We start from the raw sequence: 24,053 nt of genomic DNA on the forward strand, positions 1-24,053 counted from the left end.
AGTGCCTATCGCCCTTCTTGAAGATAGGACTCACATAAGCCACTTCCATTCACCAAATCATTTGTTCATCCAGGCATTTACAAAACAGAACCGGTGGCTCTGCAAGCCTGCACAGCTCCCTCAGCACTCCAGTAGATGCACGCTCAGTCCAGGACTCCTTAGTGGACCTTTAGTCGGAAACAGCCATATTTCAATACCCTCTTCTGTGAACACAAATGTGGGTCAGTGTTGCGTCGAACCGGGCTCGTCTCAAATGAAGGTTTAGCTGCATCCCTCTTGTAACACTCGAGGAAAGCAGTTTGCCTCAATGCTCAGCTTTATCTCTGGCCAGAATCTATGTGAACTACCATCTTCAAGCCTCAGGTTCGATACTCCTACCGCGTTTTCACTTCGACTTTTGCATAGCGTAAAAACGCTCGGGTTTGACTTGACCTTCCCAAAACGCAGCCTTTTGAACCTTTCAGCCTCCACACTCTCACTTTTGCTTGTTTCTGGCTCTTGCATGACCTCCTGTCTTTGTTTGACGCCGTAATCAAACCCGCCTTGAATTTCTAAGTTTTCTCTTAATTTTGTCGGACCGATGGTCGCGGTAGTATCCCCATTCCTAGAAGCAAATTCGGGTTTGGTCTTAGTATATTTATCGATCAAATGGGCCACACGAAGGTATATTCAGCGTATGTCTAAGTGTTCTTGTACCTTACTGGGTCAGGCCAGTTGATACCCCTCATCTCTTCCCTCATCCCATTGTACTTCCTTGTAATATTTGGTGCACCTTGGCCTGCCACCTTATCTTAAACTAGGTAAATAGTTAAATCTGAATGACAACACTGTATGGGTGACTGGTGCCAATCTGGGGGCAAGGTGTTCTAGTTGGCCACCATATACCCTCCTCGTTTGTTGGTGATGAGGTCAAGTGGCTGGTGTTTGTTCCCTCTGTAATGTGCCGGTCTCTCACATGCTAAAACAGAAAATTATCTCTTGCATTTACAAAAGAAGTAGCAGGATTATTCAAGTCATTCGGGGTTGACTCAGTTTCTCCAGCTCATGTCGCCTATACAAAGTCTCCTATGATAAGAGGTACAAAGGAGCATCGCCAAGATTGTTTATTGTTGCTCCTTAAGTTCCTTTGATTTAGTGGGTTACAGCCCGGGATCGTAGATACACCGACGCATAAGTAAGTCCTCCTTTAATTTAATTTACACCACTTGACTCTTCAAAGACATCCTTCCTGTACCCTCGCCTGGCTGGCTCTAAGGTCTTGCTCTACGTAGATAACCACACCTCCTGCAGATTCTTGAGTTAGGTTCGTAAATGAAACCGCGACCCAGCAATACCGAACTCACATTCCTGGGTCGATTCGTTCTTGCATAACAGCCCGCCAAACCCCGCCAATATCTGGTTGGTGTACTCAGTAGCAGCCAAACCCTCCCTCTTACATGGAACGCGGTTTGCATGCGCTACGGTCGCAAGCCACTGCTCGCAACGCCTCGTTTAGTAATAAAACCGCTCAACGGCGGCCTCGCGGAAGCCATGTTACTGCTAAGGTACCGTATTTTGCAGGGTGTGGTTGCACTCTATTGTTTACACGCATGCCCTGTCCGGTAGGCTGAGCCGCCCGTGTGGTTGAGGGCGGAGGGCATCGCCGCCTTGGCCCTGTGTCGGCACACTTGTTTCCACTACCCTCCCCCTGAGTATAACCCATGTGCACCTGTCCCCGTTCCTTCTCGACTCCTCCCTCTTCTGCTTCAAGTCCAGCAGGAGCTTTTTGTGCTGTTCCCTCTGCATTACCGTGCGGTCTGGGTGAATAAATACATCTCGAAATGCCTCGCTCCTTGCTAAGTTTTTTGCCTGCCGGATAACTTGCCATTTTTCCTCCTCACTCCCTAGTGTGATCCTGAGGGGGCGAGGCTTAACCCCCTGCTTTTGTCCCAGTCTCCTCACATCCTGAGGGGTTGCTGGAATCTTCAGAACCTCTGTGCAAATATTTTGAAACAGCACCTTGTCGTGTGTTTCCTTACTCACAGTTCCCTCTGCCTGGCTCTCGGTGACTCCAAAAACTATTACATTGTTCCTGCGCTGGAGCCGTTCCTGGTGTTCCTCCTCTCCCCTAACAGTAGGTCCGTTAATTTTCATTTCTTCGACACACTTTTTCAGAGTCCCAATCTGCTGTAGAACCTGTACTGATTCTGCATTACTCTCCGCCCCCCCCACCCGTGGCCCTCCTAATACGTCCGCATAGCTCCTCTTAGCAACCACCTCCATTCTATTAGCTACTTCCTCAGTCTTAGCAAGGATCTCTTTCCCAACTTGCTCCAGTTTGTCAACCAGCAGGGCTCCTGCTTCATCTATTTTCGTCCCTAGAGAACTCGTTCCCTTATGGATTGCAATCGCTTCATTCACCTTGACTATGCAGCCAGGGCAATACCAGCAACAGCCATCAAGCTTTACGGCAGTTAGTAACTTCCTAAACGTTGCATTAGTTAGGCCTGCATCCTCCATATCCGACGTCTCCCTGCAGTAATCACATACCAAACTCATGGTTGTTGTTGTTGTGGGGGGGGTGTAGACTGTGTATAGATCTACACCTATTTCAAAGAAAATAAAGAGAGAAAAAAGTACTTAGCTACTCTCTGTTGCCTATGGAGTTGTCGTCTGCGACTGCGTACACTGTATCTCCCTGTGAATGGTGTATTGTAGGCACAGTTTCAGTCCTTGAGCAAGCACACAATCAACATAAAATAAAATTTAAAGTCTCTGTATTAAACTTTTCTTATTATTTATTGTCCCTGTAACCCCGTTGCTATATATTATGGCTCGAAATTAGGAAAACTGAGTTTTCATGGACAGTCCAAAAGTATCCAGAAAGTCGCTAGATTTCTGTGGATATCTCTAGATTTGCGACAAGTCGCAAATCGCTCTAAAGTGTCGCTAGAAAAAAACAAAAAGCTCTAGATCTAGCTACAAAGTCGCTAAGTTGGCAACTCTGATGAGGATCTATCTTAGTAATCCAAGTCGCTTTACATTTTTTATAATTACATGTAGTATGGCCCCCTTGGGTCTTGGGTGAAACTACTACTACTGAATTCAAATTCTCTACTGACAGACAATTCCTTGAATGTAGTGCTTGAGCTGAACTTTCTAGTCTTTGTGGCTCAGCACTCAATAGTATCTCCTCAGGGACAGTTCCATAGTCTCCTCAATTATCCATAGGCTCGGAGTCCTAACCTTCATCCTCCAGTTGCACATCACTCATCTGAACTAGGAGGATACCATGAGTCACATTATATCATTACAACACAAAGTAATAATAATAATTAATAAGGGAGAAAGCATTTTCTCCCAAACTTAATCAATATGACTCATAAATGTTATATTATCCGTAAGTTAGTGTTATACAAGTCACTCTTATGACAAATATAAACAATAACTCACTATTTCGTATCTGTCTCCCGACTCTTATTTATCAAGTATCTTTTAGCTCAATGAAACTTATTTATTTAAATTTGTTTTTATAAAATAATTTCATTCAGAACATTTATTGAGAGGGATCATCAAGATCTTTATTTGTTGCCAATCAGGGGCACAGACATTATCCCCAAGTAAACACTTAAGGGAAAATTCCTACGTGCGCACTATCACCCGGCAGGGTTGACAGTGCTGAGCCGCTAACATAGCGCTCTATTGGCAGCAACGTTCACTGTTACTCTAGCAATATTTATTGGGTTGAGAATTCCACCCTGAATTGGTCTCGTATAACCCATAGAAGGTGTAAAGTCCATTTTAACATAACTCTAGATTGCTAGTAAGACCGGAAGGTCAACATTCCGGAAGGAACGCTAAGTCTAGCAGCCTCGCTAAAGTTCGCCTGAACCCGCTACTGAGGACATCAAAGTTATGAAGAGACAAACTCAACTCTGGCCTTTTTGCTGAGAACAAATAGAAACCCAAGGGCGGAAGCCCAAAGGTTTTGTGAACGTACATAAGAAAGAGTAGGGAGAGAGACAGTCATTGTATTCATATTAGCATTTGAATAATTGGGAGAAAGAGATCGTAAACAATATACATATACAGGTTGACCATCAAAAATCCGGCAATCGATAAACCGGAACCTTCAGTTTTCCGGCATGGATTTCGGAGCGCATTTTCAAATTTCCTGCCTTGGCGCACCATTGTTTTCTGGACGCGCCGTTTATGTTTTGATAGCGCTGTACTCCAGAATCAACTGTTGGGTCTTGCTTGCACGTGCTAACAAGCAGTCATGCTCATTCCTTCTGATTTTATCATTTTATCATTTAATTAGCCTGGTAAACATTAAAATTTCATTTGCTTTTCATTTAGTGTTTAATTTTCTTTTTTTTTAAAGGACTGTACAGGTAGTAATTTTCTGTTAAATATTCTGTACAGTATTACCCAGCTTTACACGGTTTCACTTTCCTCTGCTCATTTACACCTTGCCAGAACCGGCTACTCATATACGCATGAAGTATATTTTTTTTTTTTATTTAGCTCATAAAATTCATACAATATAATTTACATTGCTGGAATTCTTACAATATGATGATCATTTTGAATATAAACATCATGGATTTTGCATTAGACATACAAATTTTAGATCTAATGTAATAATTTGGTTTACACAAAGCAAGTATTTTATCTTTTGTGCAAAATATTCCCTGACCTGCAAGGAATCCAGAAATGTCAATTATATTATCCTAACTTTAGTCTGAGTTATTATTTATTACTAAAAATGTAAATTACAATTTTCTCCCAAAGCTTCTCTGGTAGGAGGGTTGGTGGGGGGTGGGGGGAGGGAGGGACGGACCGACCATCTGGCGTGGTTGGAAGAGGGGGGGAGGGAGGGACGGACCGACCATCTGGCGCGGTTGGAAGAGGGGGGGAGGCAAGGTGGGGTACTTTGATTGACAGATAGTGTGTGAAGAATACATTTTTTTTTTTATTAACTGAAGATATTTGTTTTAGCTCATAAAATTCATACAAATTACCCGGACAGAATATAATTTACATTGCTGGAATTCTTACAATTTGATGATCATTTTGAATATAAACATCATAGATTTTGCATTAGACATACAAATTTTAGATCTCTCTAAGTATTTTGTTTACTCTGAGTAAATATGTTATCTTTTGTGCAAAATATATGACGTTTACATTCAAAATATTCCCTGACCTGCAAGGAATCCAGAAATGTCAATTATATTATACTAATTTTACTCTGAGGTATTATTTATTACTAAAAGTTAAAATCTAGTTCTTTCACCCAACATTTCTCTGGTAGGGAGGGAAGGTGGGGGGAGGGATGGGACCGACCGACCATCTGGCGCGGTTGGAAGAGGGGGGAGGCAAGTTGGGATACTTTGATTGACAGATAGTGTCATGAAGAATGTTTTTTTTTTTATTAACTGAAGATATTTGTTTTAGCTCATAAAATTCATACAAATTACTGGACCAGAATATAATTTACATTGCTGGAATTCTTACAATATGATGATCATTTTTAAATATAAACATCATGGATTTTGCATTAGACATACAAATTTTAGATCTAATGTAATAATTTGGTTTACACAAAGCAAATATTTTATCTTTTGTGCAAAATATATGAAGTTTACATTCAAAATATTCCCTGACCTGCAAGGAATCCAGAAATGTCAATTATATTATTCTAACTTTAGTCTGAGGTATTATTTATTACTAAACGTTAAAATCTAGTGTTTCACCCAATCATTTCTCAGAGAGGTAGGGGCCAGTGAGCTGGGAAGAGGGGGGGGGGATTTGAGTCCATTATTTGAATGGACATTAACCTGGCGACTGTATTTCTCTTAAATATTACTTGTGTGAGCATACCATCATAAAATTTAGATGTTATTTTTACTACAACATAGGTATTGTGTCGGAAAAAGTGGAGTTTGGGGGTCGGGCCAGTCTCTATTGGAATTAATCCCATATGTTCTGTTGTTCACTATACGGGTTTTTACTTTCCGTGGTACCCTGTGGGTTCAATTGACAATTGACCGCGTACGTAATCGGGGTACTACTGAATACAGCATATATAATAAAATTTCATTTGCTTTTCATTTAGTGTTTAATTTTCTTTGTTTAAAGGACTGTACAGGTAGTCATTTTCTGTTAAACTTATACAGCAAATATAACCATCAGTTTTCCGGCATTTTCGAAAATCCGGCACTCCTCAGGTCCCGAGGTTGCCGGATTTTTGATAGTCAACCTGTATATGTATACAGTATATATAAATAGATATATTCATATAGTCTCTTTTAGTGAAGACGAGCCCGGGAGGGCGCAGCGACATTCACTGCGTGACTTAAAGGCAAGGGATAGTCACAACGATCTAAACGACTCACAAAGAAAATGTGTTTTGGTCGCCATGCTGACCCAAAGTCGTATAAGAAAATGTCCCAAATACAATAAATGAGAGACAAAACAAAATAAAAGTCACTCTACTTCATCACTGTGCTACTAAGTACAAATACCGTATATAATATCCTTGCGGAGGTGAGTATTTCAGCAATTAGAACACAAATTCGTGGAGCTTCCCTTTGTGTGTAATATAGCTGAATCGCCAGGCAAGAGATGAGGTTCTTGATGTGCATATTGATGGTGAACGAGGGGGGTTTGAGAATTGCAATTAAATGCCAGGTAGCGACGTGTCCTCCTAATATTACTTATTAAGTAATTATTAGATGTTTTAATTGCCTGTATGTTGGCCTGGCGAATTGGCTGGGAATTAACATACCTAGGTAGCATTTGCTGACGTCGCATTCAGCTTGAACAAAAATACAATTTATCGCTATATATAGGGAAATTTTGATAATTTTGGTAGCCGCGATATAAAAAATCGTTATATAAAAGAGCAATATATCCCAACCCTACTGTACTGTATATCGGTAATAGAATTAACAAAACATTAAATATAAACTAAATACAGTATTGTACCGCACAGTATACAGGTACTGCACAATAATAAATAAAAAACATAGAATACTGTATTTTAACTTACTTTGAGGTGTGTATGTCGTATTCCCAACAGCTTCGTTTACATATCAAGCAGCTGATTGTAGAGAGAGGCAGTCGATGATGACATGCCATATTTTTTTCGGAGTGCATTGGTTCTAATGCCTTCCTCATGTTTCATAATAATTTCTGCACTGTATATTATCAATTTGTTAACAAAATTTCAGAATGACCAATAAGTTAAACTGAGAAGCTTTGGTGGGCGATTCGATCAGCTGATGGGCACACAAAAACTGTTCCCTGTAATGTATATATTATCAATATGTTAACTAAATTTCAGAATGACCAATAATTTTAATATAAAAAATGCAAAAGTATTCAAGAGCACAACTTGCTTGATATTTACTCCACTGGAAACGAATGTAAACATTGAACCAATTACAGCTGCTCCCTGACTTACGACGGGGTTAGGGACTCAAATCCAGGTCGTAAGTCGAAAGAGTCGTAAGTCGAAAATGCTTAAATAATACATAGAAAATCTAAAATGGGTGTCTCTTTTTCTTCTCAGCACCACAAAACTCTCACTTTTAAGCTTGCCAGCCATTTTAAAGTGAATTACAAACCAAAATTTTGTCAGTACACAGTGCAATCACTGACATTGGGACTCGAAAATACGTAATTTGACAAAATTTTGGTACGACTGAGGCAGTCGTATGTCCGGGTGGTCGTAAGTCGAGTAGGTCGTAAGTCGGGAAGTAGCTGTACTGTATTGGCAGACTAGCCGATCAGCTGATGCGCACAATAAAGCGTGTTTCTCGTAAGGCTGTCATTAATCAAAGTTTTGTTCGTTAATGGAACTGAAAATCCTTATGGGAGCTAATTCATTAACCGAAATTTCATTAATTGAACCATTCGTTAATCGAGGGAATACTGTACAGTAGTGCCTGCTTAGCGCGGTCAATTGAACCCATAGGGTACCGTGTTAAGTGAAAACCGCGTTAAGTGAACAACAGAACATATGGGATTAATTCCAATAGAGACTGACCTGACCCCCAAACTCTACTTTTTCTGACACAATGCCTATGTTCTAGTAAAAATAACATCTTAATTTTATGATGGTACATGCACACAATTAATACTTAAGAGAAATAGAGAAATACAGTCGCCAAGTTAATGTCCATTCAAATAATGGACTCAACTCCCTCCCCCTCTTCTCACACTACACTCACTGGCTCTTCCCTCTGAGAAATTTTGGGGGGAAAACCACTAAATTTTAATAAATAATACCTCAAACTAAAGTTAGGATAATACAATTGACATTGCTGGATTCCTTGTAAGACCAGGAATATTTTGAATATAAATGTCATATATTTTGCACAAAAGATAATATATTTACTCAGAGTAAACATTATATCTAAAATTTGTATGTCTAATGCAAAATATATGATGTTTATATTCAAAATGATCAACAAATTGTAAGAATTCCAGCAATGTAAATTATATTCTGGCCAGGTAATTTGTATGATTTTTATGAGCTAAAACAAATATCTTCAGTTAATAAAAAAATATTCTTACAACCTATCTGTTCAGTCGATGCCTTGCCAGCCCCCTCTTCCAACCGCACGGTCCGTCCCAACCCTCCCCCCCCCCCACCCCCCACCAATCCTCCCTTCAAGAGATGTTGGGTGAAAAAACTAAATTTTAACATTTTGTATTAAATAATGCCTCAGATTAAAGTTAGGATATTATAATTGACATTGCTGGATTCCTTGTAAGACCAGGAATATTTTGAATATAAATGTCATATATTTTGCACAAAAGATAACATATTTACTCAGAGTAAACATTAATCTAAAATTTGTATGTCTAATGCAAAATCTATGATGTTTATATTCAAAATGATCATCAAATTGTAAGAATTCCAGCAATGTAAATTATATTCTGACCGGGTAATTTGTATGAATTTTATGAGCTAAAACAAATATCTTCAGTTAATAAAAAAAAAAATATTCTTTACACGGTAACAGATGGTCAGTCAGTCCCCCCAACCCCAACCAACCCTCCCTACCAGATGTGTGGGAAAACCAGAATATTTACCTTTTAAGTAATAAATAATACCTAACTAAAGTTGGGATAATATAATTGACATTGCTGGATTCCTTGTAAGACCAGGAATATTTTGAATACAAATGTCATATATTTTGCACAAAAAATAACATATTTACTCAGAGTAAACATTACATCTAAAATTTGTATGTCTAATGCAAAATCTATGATGTTTATATTCAAAATGATCATCAAATTGTAAGAATTCCAGCAATGTAAATTATATTCTGACCGGGTAATTTGTATGAATTTTATGAGCTAAAACAAATATCTTCAGTTAATAAAAACAAAAATATTCTTTACACGGTAACAGATGGTCAGTCAGTCCCCCCCACCCCCAACCAACCCTCCCTACCAGATGTGTGGGAAAACCAGAATATTTACCTTTTTAGTAATAAATAATACCTGAACTAAAGTTGGGATAATATAATTGACATTGCTGGATTCCTTGTAAGACCAGGAATATTTTGAATACAAATGTCATATATTTTGCACAAAAAATAACATATTTACTCAGAGTAAACATTATATCTAAAATTTGTATGTCTAATGCAAAATCTATGATGTTTATATTCAAAATGATCATCATATTGTAAGAATTCCAGCAATGTAAATTATATTCTGGCCGGGTAATTTGTATGAATTTTATGAGGTAAAACAGGCAGGCAGGCAGTCAGGCAGGGTGACGGGTGGGGGGTGGGGCGAATCTAAAAATAGAGTCTCCAGCCGACACTGCGTGTATACGTGGAAAAAAAAAACCACGTTAAGTGAAAGTTCGGCTCTGGCGAGGCACCGCGTATACAAATCGCCTAAGCCTTGTTAAGCGGGGTATTACTGTACCTACAATATACAGTAGTACCCCGATTTACGCGGTCAATTGAACCCACAGGGTACCGCGGAAAGTGAAAACCGCTTAAAGTGAATAACAGAACATATGGGATTAATTCCAATAGAGACTGGCCCAACCCCCAAACTCCACTTTTTCCGACACAATACTGATGTTGTAGTAAAAATAACATCTAAATTTTATGATGGTATGCTCACACAATTAATATTTAAGAGAAATACAGTCGCCAGGTTAATGTCCATTCATATAATGGACTCAAATCCACCCCCCCCCCCTCTTCCCAGCTCACTAGCTCCTACCTCTCTGATTAATGTTTGGGTGAAAACTCTAGATTTTAATGTTTAGTAATAAATAATACCTCAGACTAAAGTTAGGATAATATAATTGACATTTCTGGATTCCTTGCAGGTCAGGGAATATTTGGAATGTAAACTTCATATATTCTGCACAAAGGATAAAATATTTGCTTTGTGTAAACCAAATTATTACATTAGATCTAAAATTTGTATGTCTAATGCAAAATCCATGATGTTTATATTCAAAATGATCATCATATTGTAAGAATTCCAGCAATGTAAATTATATTCTGGCCGGGTAATTTGTATGAATTTTATGAGCTAAAAAAAAAATAAAATAAAATTATACTTCACCGTGTATATGAGTAGATGCACCGCGGAAAGTGAAAGTCTGGTTCTGGCAAGGTACCGTGTAAATGAGAAATCGCGGAAAGTGAAACCGTGTAAACCGGGGTAATATTGTACTGCATTTTTCTGTATATAGGTACTACTACAATATACTGTACATTATTGACGATACAGTAAAGGGATAAAATCCGGATACAGTAAACCCTCGATAACTCGGCACATATGGGGCTTTGACTTTGCCGAGTTATCCCAAATTCCAACGTTTCGATGCACTTCCCCCTCTTACAAAAATACAACAACAAAAATTTTCGACCCATATATTTTTACATGTAATTACTAAATGTAAAAAAGTAACACCTACTAGCACTGCAGGCAAAGATTGAAGCATCATGGTAGGTGACACAGATGTATGGTAGGTGACACAAGAGACATGGTAGGTGACACAAGAGACATGGTAGGTGACACAAGTGGCCAGATATGCCGAGATTTTCCCGGATAATTTTATATATCACGGCATTTCCCGAGTTATACTATCGTACATTCCGAGACCATATCCGTGCCAAGTTATATGAAATTCCAAGTTATCAAGGGTTTACTGCATAAAGTATGAGTATTTGTTGTGATTTTTCTTTTTCTAAAAATTGTTTGAGCAAAGAAATTAGAGAAAACATTATGTGAACCACCCCAAGTTTCTAAATTTTGTGAAATAATTTCCTTCCAATTCTTGGTGCATGCATCTCGAGTCACTAAGATGCTTACAAACACATTATAGTATTATTCACATTATTATCACTATTACAAGAGTCACTACCACACACCACCACGATCACCCCTGCATCACCTCAATACTCACCCCAACACACACTAAAAAAAATAAAAAATCAGGGGTATTACGACTATTGATATACAGTATCAGTGTTGTGGTATTAAGACTATTAATATATTAATATTGTGGTAATACAACTAGTAGTGGGATATAAAGAACATTCCATTAATGACACAGAGCAGTATTTCGTAAGGACATACAAGGAACTTCTCCTGGTGCACTGCTTGGTGTTCTAGGACACACAGGGTACATCCTCTGACTGTAAGAGTTAAAACTTAGTATTGTTCTTCCTTCCATGGCTTCTACTACCTAGCAGCACACTGTCTTTCATTGAACAGGTACTGTATATCCACTGTAAGTACAGAAAAAGGCAAAGGCAAAAAAGATGCAACAAGTAAAAATATTAATCTCTTGAAGTCTAATGCAGCAAAATAGAAAAATTATTACTTGTACTTTAAAAAAGGAACACTTCCACTGTAGTGCTTCCATGGATGAAAAACATTAACTGATCTGTTAAATACAATTTATATTATTGTACACTATCTTTTTTTTCCTTCATTTTTCTGTTTTTTTCCAAATGATTTATAATTTTGTGTTTTTCTCTGAATTATGTTACAGCATTCACTTGGAATATAGTATTTCTCTTTGTTATATGTTATTTATATTCTTATACAGAAGCGCCGAATTCCTGTTACAACATCTGCGATGGTCAGCACTTCTCTAGAGCCCTATGTAAACATTGCTCTGCTTTTGTGTTTTGATTTCAATTATCCTTCTTTGCTCCTGTAGATTTTTTCATTAGATTTTATTTTAGAGTATCTTAAAAGTAATTTGCCAACACATAGTTAAGTACCATGCATGCTGATTAATGATTTTTGCCTTTCCAATTTGTTTTATACCTGTATACCGTTTGGCATGTTTGTATGTTATATACCAAATTGCTTTGTGTCATGCATGCAGAGTAAAAAAAATAATAATTATTAATTGAATGCTTATTGAAAATAATTAACAAACTCACAACAACTCCCAATATTGCAGCATCATTAAAGAAATTATAAAATTCGCTTTCAGCATTTCCCATATATAAGAACATTTCTGAGTTAAGAAAATTTCAACTCAGTTTTTTCGAAAGAATATGAATAAATAACAGATTTTGAGGAAGCTAATGTTTGGATGCATTTTCACTGACATAAGCTTTCAAGGGGGAAAAATTTATTCTTCTGGAGCATTTACACAAAACTTGCACAATGAAATTGATTATGATTGAATGAATGTACAATAGCACAATATCATACTTCCTTTCAATGGACATTTAACCTTTCAGCTGTTGAAGGGCAAGCATGTGATGGTTCGAGTCGGAGGTGGATGGGACACTCTGGAACACTACCTCCTTCGTCATGATCCAAAGCAGGTAATTTTTGCTAATCTTTTTTGTTGATTTTCATCAGAGATACAATACTATATTTTACCTGTACATGTACTCAGCTTTCAACGTTTAATTTCTATGTTATATTACCTTATTACTGTTTTTTGTCTCTTTTATATCTTATTTCTCAGTGAATATTTACAATATAGTAAACCCTCACCAACTGCAGATATCCCATCCACGGATTCCAGGTATCCACAGTTTTTACTATGCACAGTATACATTTCACCAACCACTGCATTGAATTTTGAGTATCTGCAGATTAGTGTGGCATCTATATCCCTCTGTGGTCTAATGTACTCCTCCATAAATATGAAGAATGAATAAAAATAATATACTTATAAATAATAAGAAAAGAAAAACGCCATTTTTTCTAAAAACCAGTTTCTGTGATATACAGTAGTCCAGAATGCGACGTCTAGTTTAATACCTAGGAATGTAAATGCCTCGCATTAACTCGCCAGGCCAACATACAGGCAATTAAAACATCTAATAATTACTTAAATACGTAATATTAGGAGGACACGTTGCTACCTGACATTTAATTGCAATTCTCAAAACCCCCTCCTGCACCCTCCATCACACGCTTGCTACCATCATCTCTTACCCTAGAGCGAGCAGTAAACAAATGTCAACTCTCGAGGGGTGGAGATGGGTGGGATGTCGACATCACATTCTGGACTACAGTGGTCCCTCGGTTAACGAGCACAATCCGTTCTAGAAGGTTGCTCGTTAACCGAAAAACTTGTTAACCGAAACCATTGTTTCAATGGGTTTTTGGGTAATTGGTTCCAGCTCACCGAAAATTGCCTAAATTCAACAAAAAAGGTAGAAAAGTACACTTACTTTGAGTTGTGTATGTAGAAGGCTCCTGGATGATGATGATGGGAATTAGAATGGGGGTGGAGAAGGGAGAAGAGAAGGCATTGGGGTGGAAGAGAAGTCACCCCATGGTGCCATTTCACCCATAAAATTTTAGTTCTCTTGGTGCAATTCAAGATTATTTTCTTTAAATCAACACTGCACTGCATTATATATTGTCAATATGTAAAATAAATTTCAAAATGACCAATAATTTGCTTGTTCAGGACGGCAAGAACTAAAATCCACTTCAATTTGTCGCTGCCTTTCTTGGGGACTGGGAACAGGCAAGACCCCCTTTGATTGTTTGTAAGCCCATATGGAAGAAGTCCACCTGTTTTCCCAACCCCCTAGATGACCCAGCTGTCTGTCTTCATTGGAAAGGAGTGGTTGCTGATGTGGTGGAATAAGATATCCTTCCACTTCTAAACAAATGGCCACTCCTACTACGTCTTGAATTTTTTCCCCCTCTAAAGTTTCCTCTAGGTTGATAACTGAACCTAGCAGCTGGTCTTGTTCCCCTGTTAGACCTTCTTCTTTTTAATTTCCAAAGAGTTTTAGAACTCCTGGGAACAGTAATATGAATAGCTTGCTCAACAGCTGATCTATACTTAACTAATGTTTGTTCATCAAACAAGGCAGGAGAAAGAGGGGAAGAACATAGCAATAAATAAGCACTACCACTTGAAGCATTATTAGTGGCTTGCTTCCTTAGCTGGGCTTTTAATTTTAGGGCTTTCAACAACATTTCCAAAAATGATTTGTACAGGGAATATGGAATCCCTTGTATAGCAGCAGCAAAACATCTGTCTACTTCTGAACTGTCCTCGTAATCCAGCACAAACTTAGTCAATAACTGACACATCATGATTGCAGACCAAATATCCGCTGCCAACTTCCTAAATTTGAACTCTTCAAGCAACAGTGCAGAAGCAAGTGGTTTCAAATTTATTTCTTAACTTATGTCGGCATATTTTGGGACGTTGGGACTCGAAAATACGTAATTTTACAAAATTTTGGTATGACTGAGGCAGGTCGTAAGTGCGGGTGGTCGTAAGTCGGGGAGGAGCTGCACACACACACACACACACACACACACATATACAATAATAATAATAATAAATATATGACGCGGTTTAATGAAAAAATTCTACGGCGAAGGCTAATATACATTGGACATAAGCTTATTACATACATTGGTGAGGTTTTAATAAAGCCTTCATTAGAAAGGTAAAGACACACAGTAGACATACAGATTAATGTGGGTGTTGAACAGTAAACTCGTAGTGTAGTAACTCCCTCCCAGATGGTGTTAGGAGGAACTCACGTGGTGTAGTAGTTCCCTCAGATGGTGTTATGAGGGACCTGGCGTGGTGTAGTAATTCCCTCGCAGATGGTGTTATCAGGGGCCTCACGTGGTGTAGTAATTCCCTCACAGATGGTGTTATGAGGGACCTCACGTGGTGTAGTAATTACCTCACAGATGGTGTTATGAGGGACCTCACGTGGTGTAGTAATTGCCTCACAGATGGTGTTATGAGGGGCCTCACGTGGTGTAGTAACTCCCTCACAGATGGTGTTATGAGGGACATCATGTGGTGTAGTAATTCCCTCACAGATGGTGTGATGAGGGACTTGACGTGGTGTAGTAATTCCCTCACATATGGTGTTATGAGGGACATGTGGTGTAGTAATTCCCTCACAGATGGTGTTATATGAGTGAGGTTTGGTCTTAGGCCTTCCTATCGTAGACGGATTAACACATCGCTGGTTGTTGTTGGGTCTCACGGGCCGTTATCACTGGGTACCTGGGACCTCACTGTGTGAAGGTTAACTTGGGTATGACTGTTACTGTTGAGTTGTTCTCACTGACTTAAGCACTGTTCACCACTGTTCACCTCTGTTTAACACTGGTTCCGTTCCTTTCCTAAATGAAATTGTAACTTCTGGCGAGAACTTGTTGATATTCCGGTGGGGAGGAGGGTTCAGGGGAGGGGGTTGGTATGGGCCAACTTAACAGTTGACCTGGCTGCTCCGAGAGGAGCGCCAGGTACGTCTTGACCCTTCGGTGGTCAAGGATGTAGTATAGTCTCGATTTACGCGGATTTGGTTTACGCGTTTGATCATTTACACGGCACCTTGCCAGACCGACAATTTTTATTTACGTGGGAAGCAGCGCGGGCAGGGTGCGCACAAGGTCGCCCATTCAACAAAACATTACCGAGTTCTTCACCCGCCACCCACCACAGCCGGCCCAAGTCAGTGATAGTGATAGTGAGGATATGGACTTTGAGGGGTTTGACAAAGAGGCCCTGCAAGCCTCTGTGGTGGATAGTGATACAATTGATACAAGTGATACAGGTGAGGGCCAATAATTTGCCCTCTGCCTCGGAACCAACCACCCATCCCTGTGTGCCCAGCCATCTTTTCTACTAACGTAAGTGTAAAAAAACCTAATATTGATATTTCTCTTAAATATTAATTGTGTGTGTTCATACCATCATAAAATTAAGATGTTATTTTTACTACAACGTACGTATTGTGTCTGAAAAAGTGTAGTTTGGGTGTCGGCCCAGTCTCTATTTCAATTAATTACATATGTTCTGTTATTTCGTTTACGCGTTTCTCGTTTTATGCGGACCTCCATGGGTTCAATTGACCGTGTAAATGAAGACAATATATATATATATATATATATTATTTATATATATATATATATATATATATATATATATATATATATATATATATATATATATATATATATATATATATATATATATATATATATATATATATATATATATATATATATATATATATATATATATATATATATATATATATACATATATATATATATAATATACATATACACACACAATATTACACTTCTTAGCGGTTTCTTAACAGCTGTTTTTATCATATCTGTGATTGCTCGCACGAAATGAACTTTCTTACCACAGTTTTTTTCACATACGCGGTGAGTGTCAGCTCGAACGCTATTTTAGATTTGCCCACACCTGTTTTAGCTCATAAAATTCATACAAATTACCCGGCCAGAATATAATTTTTGCTGGAATTCTTATAATTTGGTGATCATTTTGAATATAAACATCATATATTTTGCATTAGACATACAAATTTTAGATAAAATTTTTCTCCAGAGTAACTATAGTTATCTTTTGTGCAAAATATATGACATTTATATTCAAAATATTCCCTGGTCTTCAAAGGAATCCAGCAATGTCAATTATATTATCCTAACTTTAGTTTGAGGTATTTATTAAAATTTAGTGGTTATCCCACATCTCCTTGGGGCGGTTGGCGGGGGGTGGGGGAGGGAGGACGACCGACCATCTGTTACCCGTGAAGAATTATTTTTTTATTAACTGAAGATATTTGTTTTAGCTCATAAAATTCATACAAATTACCGGTCTGAATATAATTAACATTGCTGGAATTCTTATAATTTGATGATCATTTTGAATATAAACATCATATATTTTGCATTAGAACATACAAATTTTAGATAAAAATTTTCTCAAATTAACTATGTTATCTTTTGTGCAAAATATATGACATTTATATTCAAAATATTCCTTAATCTTACAAGGAATCAGCAATGTCAATTATATTATCTAACTTTAATCTGAGGTATTATTTAATATACTAAATGTTAAAAACCCTGAAGGGAGGATTGGGTGGAGGGTGGGGGAGGGTTGGGACTGACCGCTATGTGGTTGGAAGAGGGGGAGGTAAGTGTGGGGTGGATTCTTGATTGGACAGATAGTGTGTCGTGAAGATTATTTTTTTTTTTTACACCGAAGATATTTTGTTTTAGCTCATAAAAATTATACAAATTACTCCAAGTTTGTAATTTACATTGCTGGAATTTTTATATTTCAGATATCATTTGAATATAAACATCATATATTTTGCATTAAAACATACAAATTTTTTAGATAAAAAATTTTCTAGGTAACTATGTTATCTTTTGTGCAAAATATATGACATTTATATTCAAATATTCCTGGTCTAAAGGAATCCAGCAATGTCAATTGTATTATCCTAACTTAGTTTAAGGTATTATTTATTAAAATTTAGTGGTTTTCCCTCAAAAATTTCCTTCTGAGAGGGAAGAGCCGGCAGTGTAGTGAGAGGGAGGGGAGTTGAGTCCATTATTTGAATGGACATTAACTTACGCACTGTATTTCTATTTCTCTTAAGTATTAAGTATTGTTGATGTTATTTACTACAACATAGGTATGTGCCTTCAAAGTGGAGTTTGGGGGTCGGGCCGGTTTTCTATTGGAATTAATCCCATATGTTCTGTTGTTCACTTTAATCATGGATTTTCACTTTAATCGCTGACCTCTGGGTTCACCTCGACGGCGTTATAGTATAACTGTATATATATATATATATATATATATATATATATATATATATATATATATATATATATATATATATATATATATATAGGCCTATATATATATATATATATATATATATATATATATATATATATATATATAGTATATATATATATATATATATATATATATATACACAACCCTCACTTTACGCGGTCCCACATTCCGCATTTCTACGTTTACGCGATGCCCTGCCAGAACCCAGGATGCTCACATTCCGCGGTGGGTGTACCCCTTTACACCGGTGAAGTATAATTTTTTTATTTAGCTCATAAAATTCATACAAATTATCCGGCCAGAATATAATTTACATTGCTGGAATTCTTACAATTTGATGATCATTTTGAATATAAACATCATAGATTTTGCATTAGACATAAAAATTTTAGATATAATGTTTACTCTTGAGTAAATATGTTATCTTTTGTGCAAAATATATGATATTTATATTCAAAATATTCCTGGTCTTACAAGGAATCCAGCAATGTCAATTATATTATCCTAACTTTAGTCTGATTTATTATTTATTACTAAAAAGGTAAACAGTCTGGTATTCCCACACATTTATCTAGTAGGGACGTTGGTGGGGGAGGAGGGAGGGACCGGCGACCACCATGGCATGTGTGTAGAATATTTTTTTTTTTATTAACTGAAGATTTTTATTTTAGCTCATAAAATTCATACAAATTACCCGGCCAGAATATAATTTACATTGCTGGAATTCTTACAATTTGATGATCATTTTGAATATAAACATCATATATTTTGCATTAGACATAAAATTTTTAGATATAATGTTTACTCTGAGTAAATATGTTATCTTTGTGCAAAATATATGACATTTATATTGAAAATATTCCTGGTCTTACAAGGAATCCAGCAATGTCAATTACATTATCCTAACTTTAATCTGAGGTATTATTTAATACTAAATGTTAAAATCTAGTTTTTTCACCCACTCTTTCTCTTGAAGGGAGGGTTGGTGGGAGGTGGGGGGGGGAAGAGGGAGGAGGCAAGGTGGGGTACTTTGATTGACAGATAGTGTCGTGAAGAATATTTTTTTTTTTATTAACTTTAGATATTTGTTTTAGCTCATAAAATTCATACAAATTACCCGGCCAGAATATAATTTACATTGCTGGAATTCTTACAATTTGATGATCATTTTGAATATAAACATCATAGATTTTGCATTAGACATACAAATTTTAGATGTAATGTTTAATCTGAGTAAATATGTTATCTTTTGTGAAAAATATATGACATTTATATTCAAAATATTCCTGGTCTTACAAGGAATCCAGCAATGTCAATTATATTATCCTAACTTTAGTTTGAGGTATTATTTATTACTCTACCTGGTTTTCCCCCCAAAATTTCTCAGAGGGAAGAGCCAGTGAGTGTACTGTGAGAAGAGGGGGAGGGAGTGGAGTCCATTATTTGAATGGACATTAACTTGGCGACTGTATTTCTCTATTTCTCTTAAGTATTAATTGTGTGCATGTACCATCATAAAATTAAGATGTTATTTTTACTAGAACATAGGTATTGTGTTGGAAAAAGTGGAGTTTGGGGGTCAGCTGGTCTCTATTTCATTTAATCCCATATGTTATGTTATTCACTTTACGCGTTTCTCACTTTCCGCGGTACCCTGTGGGTTACATTAACCGCGTAAAGTGAGGGTTGACTGTGTATATAGATGTCAAAACACTTGGTTTGCTGGCAAGTGGTGACATTTGGCAACTGAGAACACGTCACGGCTTGTAGTCAGTGCGCCTCTGGCAACTGTGAGGGGAAGATTTATTGTGCGGGTTTCCGCGCCATGTGGCCATGTTTTGTCTAGTTTAAGGTGCATTAACCCGACATAGTGGCCATCAGAGATGTCCATTAGGGTTACTACAAGAGACGATATTGCAGCAGTGAATGCATTGTACAAAGCGAACCATGTATTGAGAGAAATTTTTGCTGGCATTACGAGTTGTTCAAAATCTTGTCAAACGTTTCCGTGACCTTGGAGAGGACGAGTTACCAGCTCCATTACCTAAGTCTGGTAGGCCTAAATTATTGTCTCCACTGACACTTAAGGTTATTTCTCGACAAGTTCGGTCCAATCCCTCACTCACAGCACGTGAAGTGAAAGAGAGAAACCCCCGTCTTTTGAGTCAAGTCTCGTTACGTTGTTTTCAACAAGCCCTGCACGATGACCTGGGATTTAAGAGCTTTCGTGCCCGCCGTAAACCTATGTTGACGAAGAGATAAAAAGGAAAATAGAGTGAAATTTTGCAAGAAATATGAAGTGTGGGATTTAGAGACATGGAGAAGTGTATTGTTGTGAGGGCGCGTGTTTCCCACACCTCTACACCCTCATCTTACTTACTTCTCTTATCTTAGTTCTTACTCTTACTCAGTTCTGTCACCTATTCTTTTGGTAGCATGGACATTCTTTTGGTAGCATGGTCATTCTTTTGGTAGCATGGTCGAGGGTCTAGGCACATGGGTATGGTAATTCTGGTATCAAGTCACTTGGACGGAAATAAAGGTAAAATACTGTGGGAGAAATGAATACACCTAAAGTACTCTAAAAACAAATTTATTAATATGAAATCAAAGGGGAAAAGATATATTATTAATCATATAACTAACAGGTTCAACTCCTGGGCTTATTGCAGACTCAGTACTTTCTTCTTTACTTATTTTCATATTTACTTATTTTCCTATTTCTTTACTCAACAGTAATTACTCAGATCTTACATTCTTACTGCACACAACATTACTGGTGTTACATTACATGGCATAGTAGGACCAGTTCATTGGCCCTACTCACAATACATAGTACATGGCACTCATTGTAGATTACTTTACTCAACATACTCGTTAATACTGACACTAGCATATACAGGGGTCCACTACCCAACATGGGATAATTATTTCCAACTAATTATCCCTAACATACATGTTACAACTCTCTCTGTGGACATATACTTCCAAGGAGTAACCCAGGGTAGAACACTGGGGCTCACGACTGTTGTTGTGGTCGGTAGTAGCCAGACACATGGCGGGTCTGGGGTCTGGCCCAACGAGACAGTGAAGCACATTAATCAGGCCGCATCGGTGCCATCGTCTCGTATATGGTCCCTGCTGGGTATCTACTACATCCGGGGCCGTTGTTGAACGATGCAAGAATCACAATGGGATCTGGAGAAGCATTGGAGCAGCGTCAGGGAACGGACTGGGAAGCATGACAACACAAACAACTCTCTTGTCTAGACGACAGACGTATTTACGTTATATTACTTCTACACTGGGTGAATGACAATTCAACTGTTAAATCATGAACACTGATGAACACTGGTATTCACTACAATTGACTGAATTAACTGAATGGCTACACAAACATACCTGAAGAAACATTGGAGCAGCGTCAGGGAACGCTTTCCCTGGCGATGCATGGGTATAAATACCCCTGAGTTGCCAGTGATCGCTACTCACGCAACCACAATAATCACAAACAAACTAACTGTTACTCATTCAAAGATGACCCTCAGCTGACAAAGGTCTGGCGAATTACTTGAGTTGATATACACAGACTAATTCAAGATTGAGCTTCCCAGGAGAAAGTGGAATAACAACGCATTGATAACTGTCTTCACAAAGGCGGGGCAAACTAGGAGGAAAACACAAGTGTAGCGTCTATGGGGAAAAAACACGTCTTCTCAGGGGTCGCTAACTCACTCATGTTTTGCGGTCATGGAGTTTAATAAGAATCATTAGTTAAATAGATCAGCAGTCAACGTGACCATGACATTGTGGTCCGACGAGGCTATGTTTTCTGTGACTGGGAGTACAGTGAGTTCTGCTATAACACGTGTTTTGATAACGCGAATTTGCTCTAACGCGATTTATGAATTTGGAACGATATTTGTATAACGCAAACGCTTGTTTGCTATAACGCGATTTTTGCTTACTATTTCTCCAATTTTGTGGTATATTAACTGTGAATATAGTAAAGAAGAAAATCAACAAGAAGCGTTCTGGTGATAGAATTCCCGGTGATGATCGTAAAAGAAAGGCTATAACACTTGAAGAGAAGCTTGATTTTATCAACCTCAAAATCACCCTTCTCCCCATCACGTAAAGTGTTACATTTACTGTATGATTTCATTATTAGATATGAATGTAACATTTATTTAGACTGTGCTATCCTTTGTGTTAGGCTAACTACTAAATTTTTTCGATTTCGAGTAATCTGCACCTAACCCTATTTTCTCCATAAGCCCTGTTATTTCTATTACGCGATTTTCTATAACACGATATTTTACAAGAACACAATTATCGCGTTATAGCAGAACTACCTGTAGTGGTGGGAGGGTGTACCGCCCGCCCCACTCAGACGCACACCTCTCATAGTACAATGTAAAGACTGTTAAGCACCCTGCCTCGCTTATGGTTTGGGCTTCCTTTACGTATTATGGTGTTGGTGAACTAGTAATCCTCCCTAAGAACCAGATGATGAATCAGTTCAACTATCTTGAACTGCTCAGTGATTTCTTACCTGAATCATTTGATAAGGCTAAGGCAAGCCTTTTCATGCAGGACAGTGCCCCATGCCACACTGCTAAAAGTGTCATACAGTGGCTCAAAGACTGTGAGGTACCTTTCTTTAATGACTGGCCTGGCAGTAGCCCAGATCTTAACCCAATAGAAAATTTGTGGTCCATTGTTGAGCGTCGTCTGCGCGATGCTGACACATCATCAATCCCGAAGCTAGAGGCAGCCATCAAGGATACCTGGGCTAACTTGCCACCTGACCTCTTGCAAAACCTTACTGACAGTGTTCCTCGAAGGCTAAAAGATTGTCTGAAGCGCAGAGGAAACACTACAAAGTATTAATTGAAGTGGTAAGTTTTACTTGACTTTATTTATATAACATAATCGTAAATATCAATATCTTTTCAGCACACGATTTCATATTCCACGCAGACTGTATATATATTGGGCTAATGAAATATATATGGATCCTCGTGTTTCGAAGCCAGATTTGGTAAAACGTTACTCTGACCACCTACGTGATACGGGTAGTCCCCATTAGAGGTTCACGGCGCCATAATCTCATTGAATAGGCTTTGTGTGAAATATAACAGAGTCTAGGACTAATTTTAGTATCCTGGTGGTCCAGTAGGTAGCGTTCCCCGGTCACAGTCATGGGCTCGTGGGCCGTGGGTTCGAATCCTGGCAGGTTGAGGTGTTGATTATATATATATATATACAGTGAACCCTCACTTTACGCGGTTAATTCAACCCACGGCGGCCCACGTAAAGTGAGAAACGCGTAAAGTGAACAACATAACATATGGGATTAATTGAAATAGAGACTGGGCCGACCCCCAAACTCCACTTTTTCAGACACAATACCTACGTTGTAGTAAAAATATCTTCTTAATTTTATGATGGTATGCACACACAATTAATAATTAAGAGAAATATCAATAATACTAGGTTTTTTAACACTTACATTAGTAGAAAAGATGGCTGGGCACACGGGGATGGGGGGTTGGTTCCGAGGCAGAGGGCAAATTATTGGCCCTCACCTGTATCACTTGTATCAATTGTATCACTATCCACCACAGAGGCTTGCAGGGCCTCTTTGTCAAACCCCTCAAAGTCCATATAAGTCCATATCCTCACTATCATTATCACTATCACTGACTTGGGCCGGCTGTGGTGGGTGACGGGTGAAGAACTCGGTAATGTTTTGACGACTGGGCGACCTTGTTCGCACCCTGCTTGCGCCGCTCTCCGCGTAAAAGGGTACACACACCGCGGAAAGTGAGCATTCCGGTTTCGGCAGGGTACTGCGTAAACACGTAAAGCGAGGGTTGACTGTAGTGGCATTTTAAACATTGTTCTGCAAGTA

The 24,053-nt window shown here is 38.1% G+C and overlaps 1 protein-coding gene across 1 annotated transcript in view; it reads left to right on the forward strand.

Annotated features, from left to right (window-relative positions):
• The window catches only part of LOC121863315, a gene marked incomplete in the record, with an annotated part of 233,601 nt that overhangs the window by 203,152 nt on the left and 6,396 nt on the right, over positions 1 to 24,053 (forward strand). Inside the window, 2 exon segments of the mRNA XM_042361934.1 lie at positions 12,089 to 12,145; positions 12,738 to 12,824. Of these exon segments, the coding sequence (XP_042217868.1) occupies positions 12,089 to 12,145; positions 12,738 to 12,824 (144 nt within the window).

This window comes from Homarus americanus, unplaced genomic scaffold (genome assembly GCF_018991925.1).
Source record: "Homarus americanus isolate GMGI-L3 unplaced genomic scaffold, GMGI_Hamer_2.0 scaffold46197, whole genome shotgun sequence".
In the NCBI taxonomy this organism is placed as follows: domain Eukaryota; kingdom Metazoa; phylum Arthropoda; class Malacostraca; order Decapoda; family Nephropidae; genus Homarus; species Homarus americanus.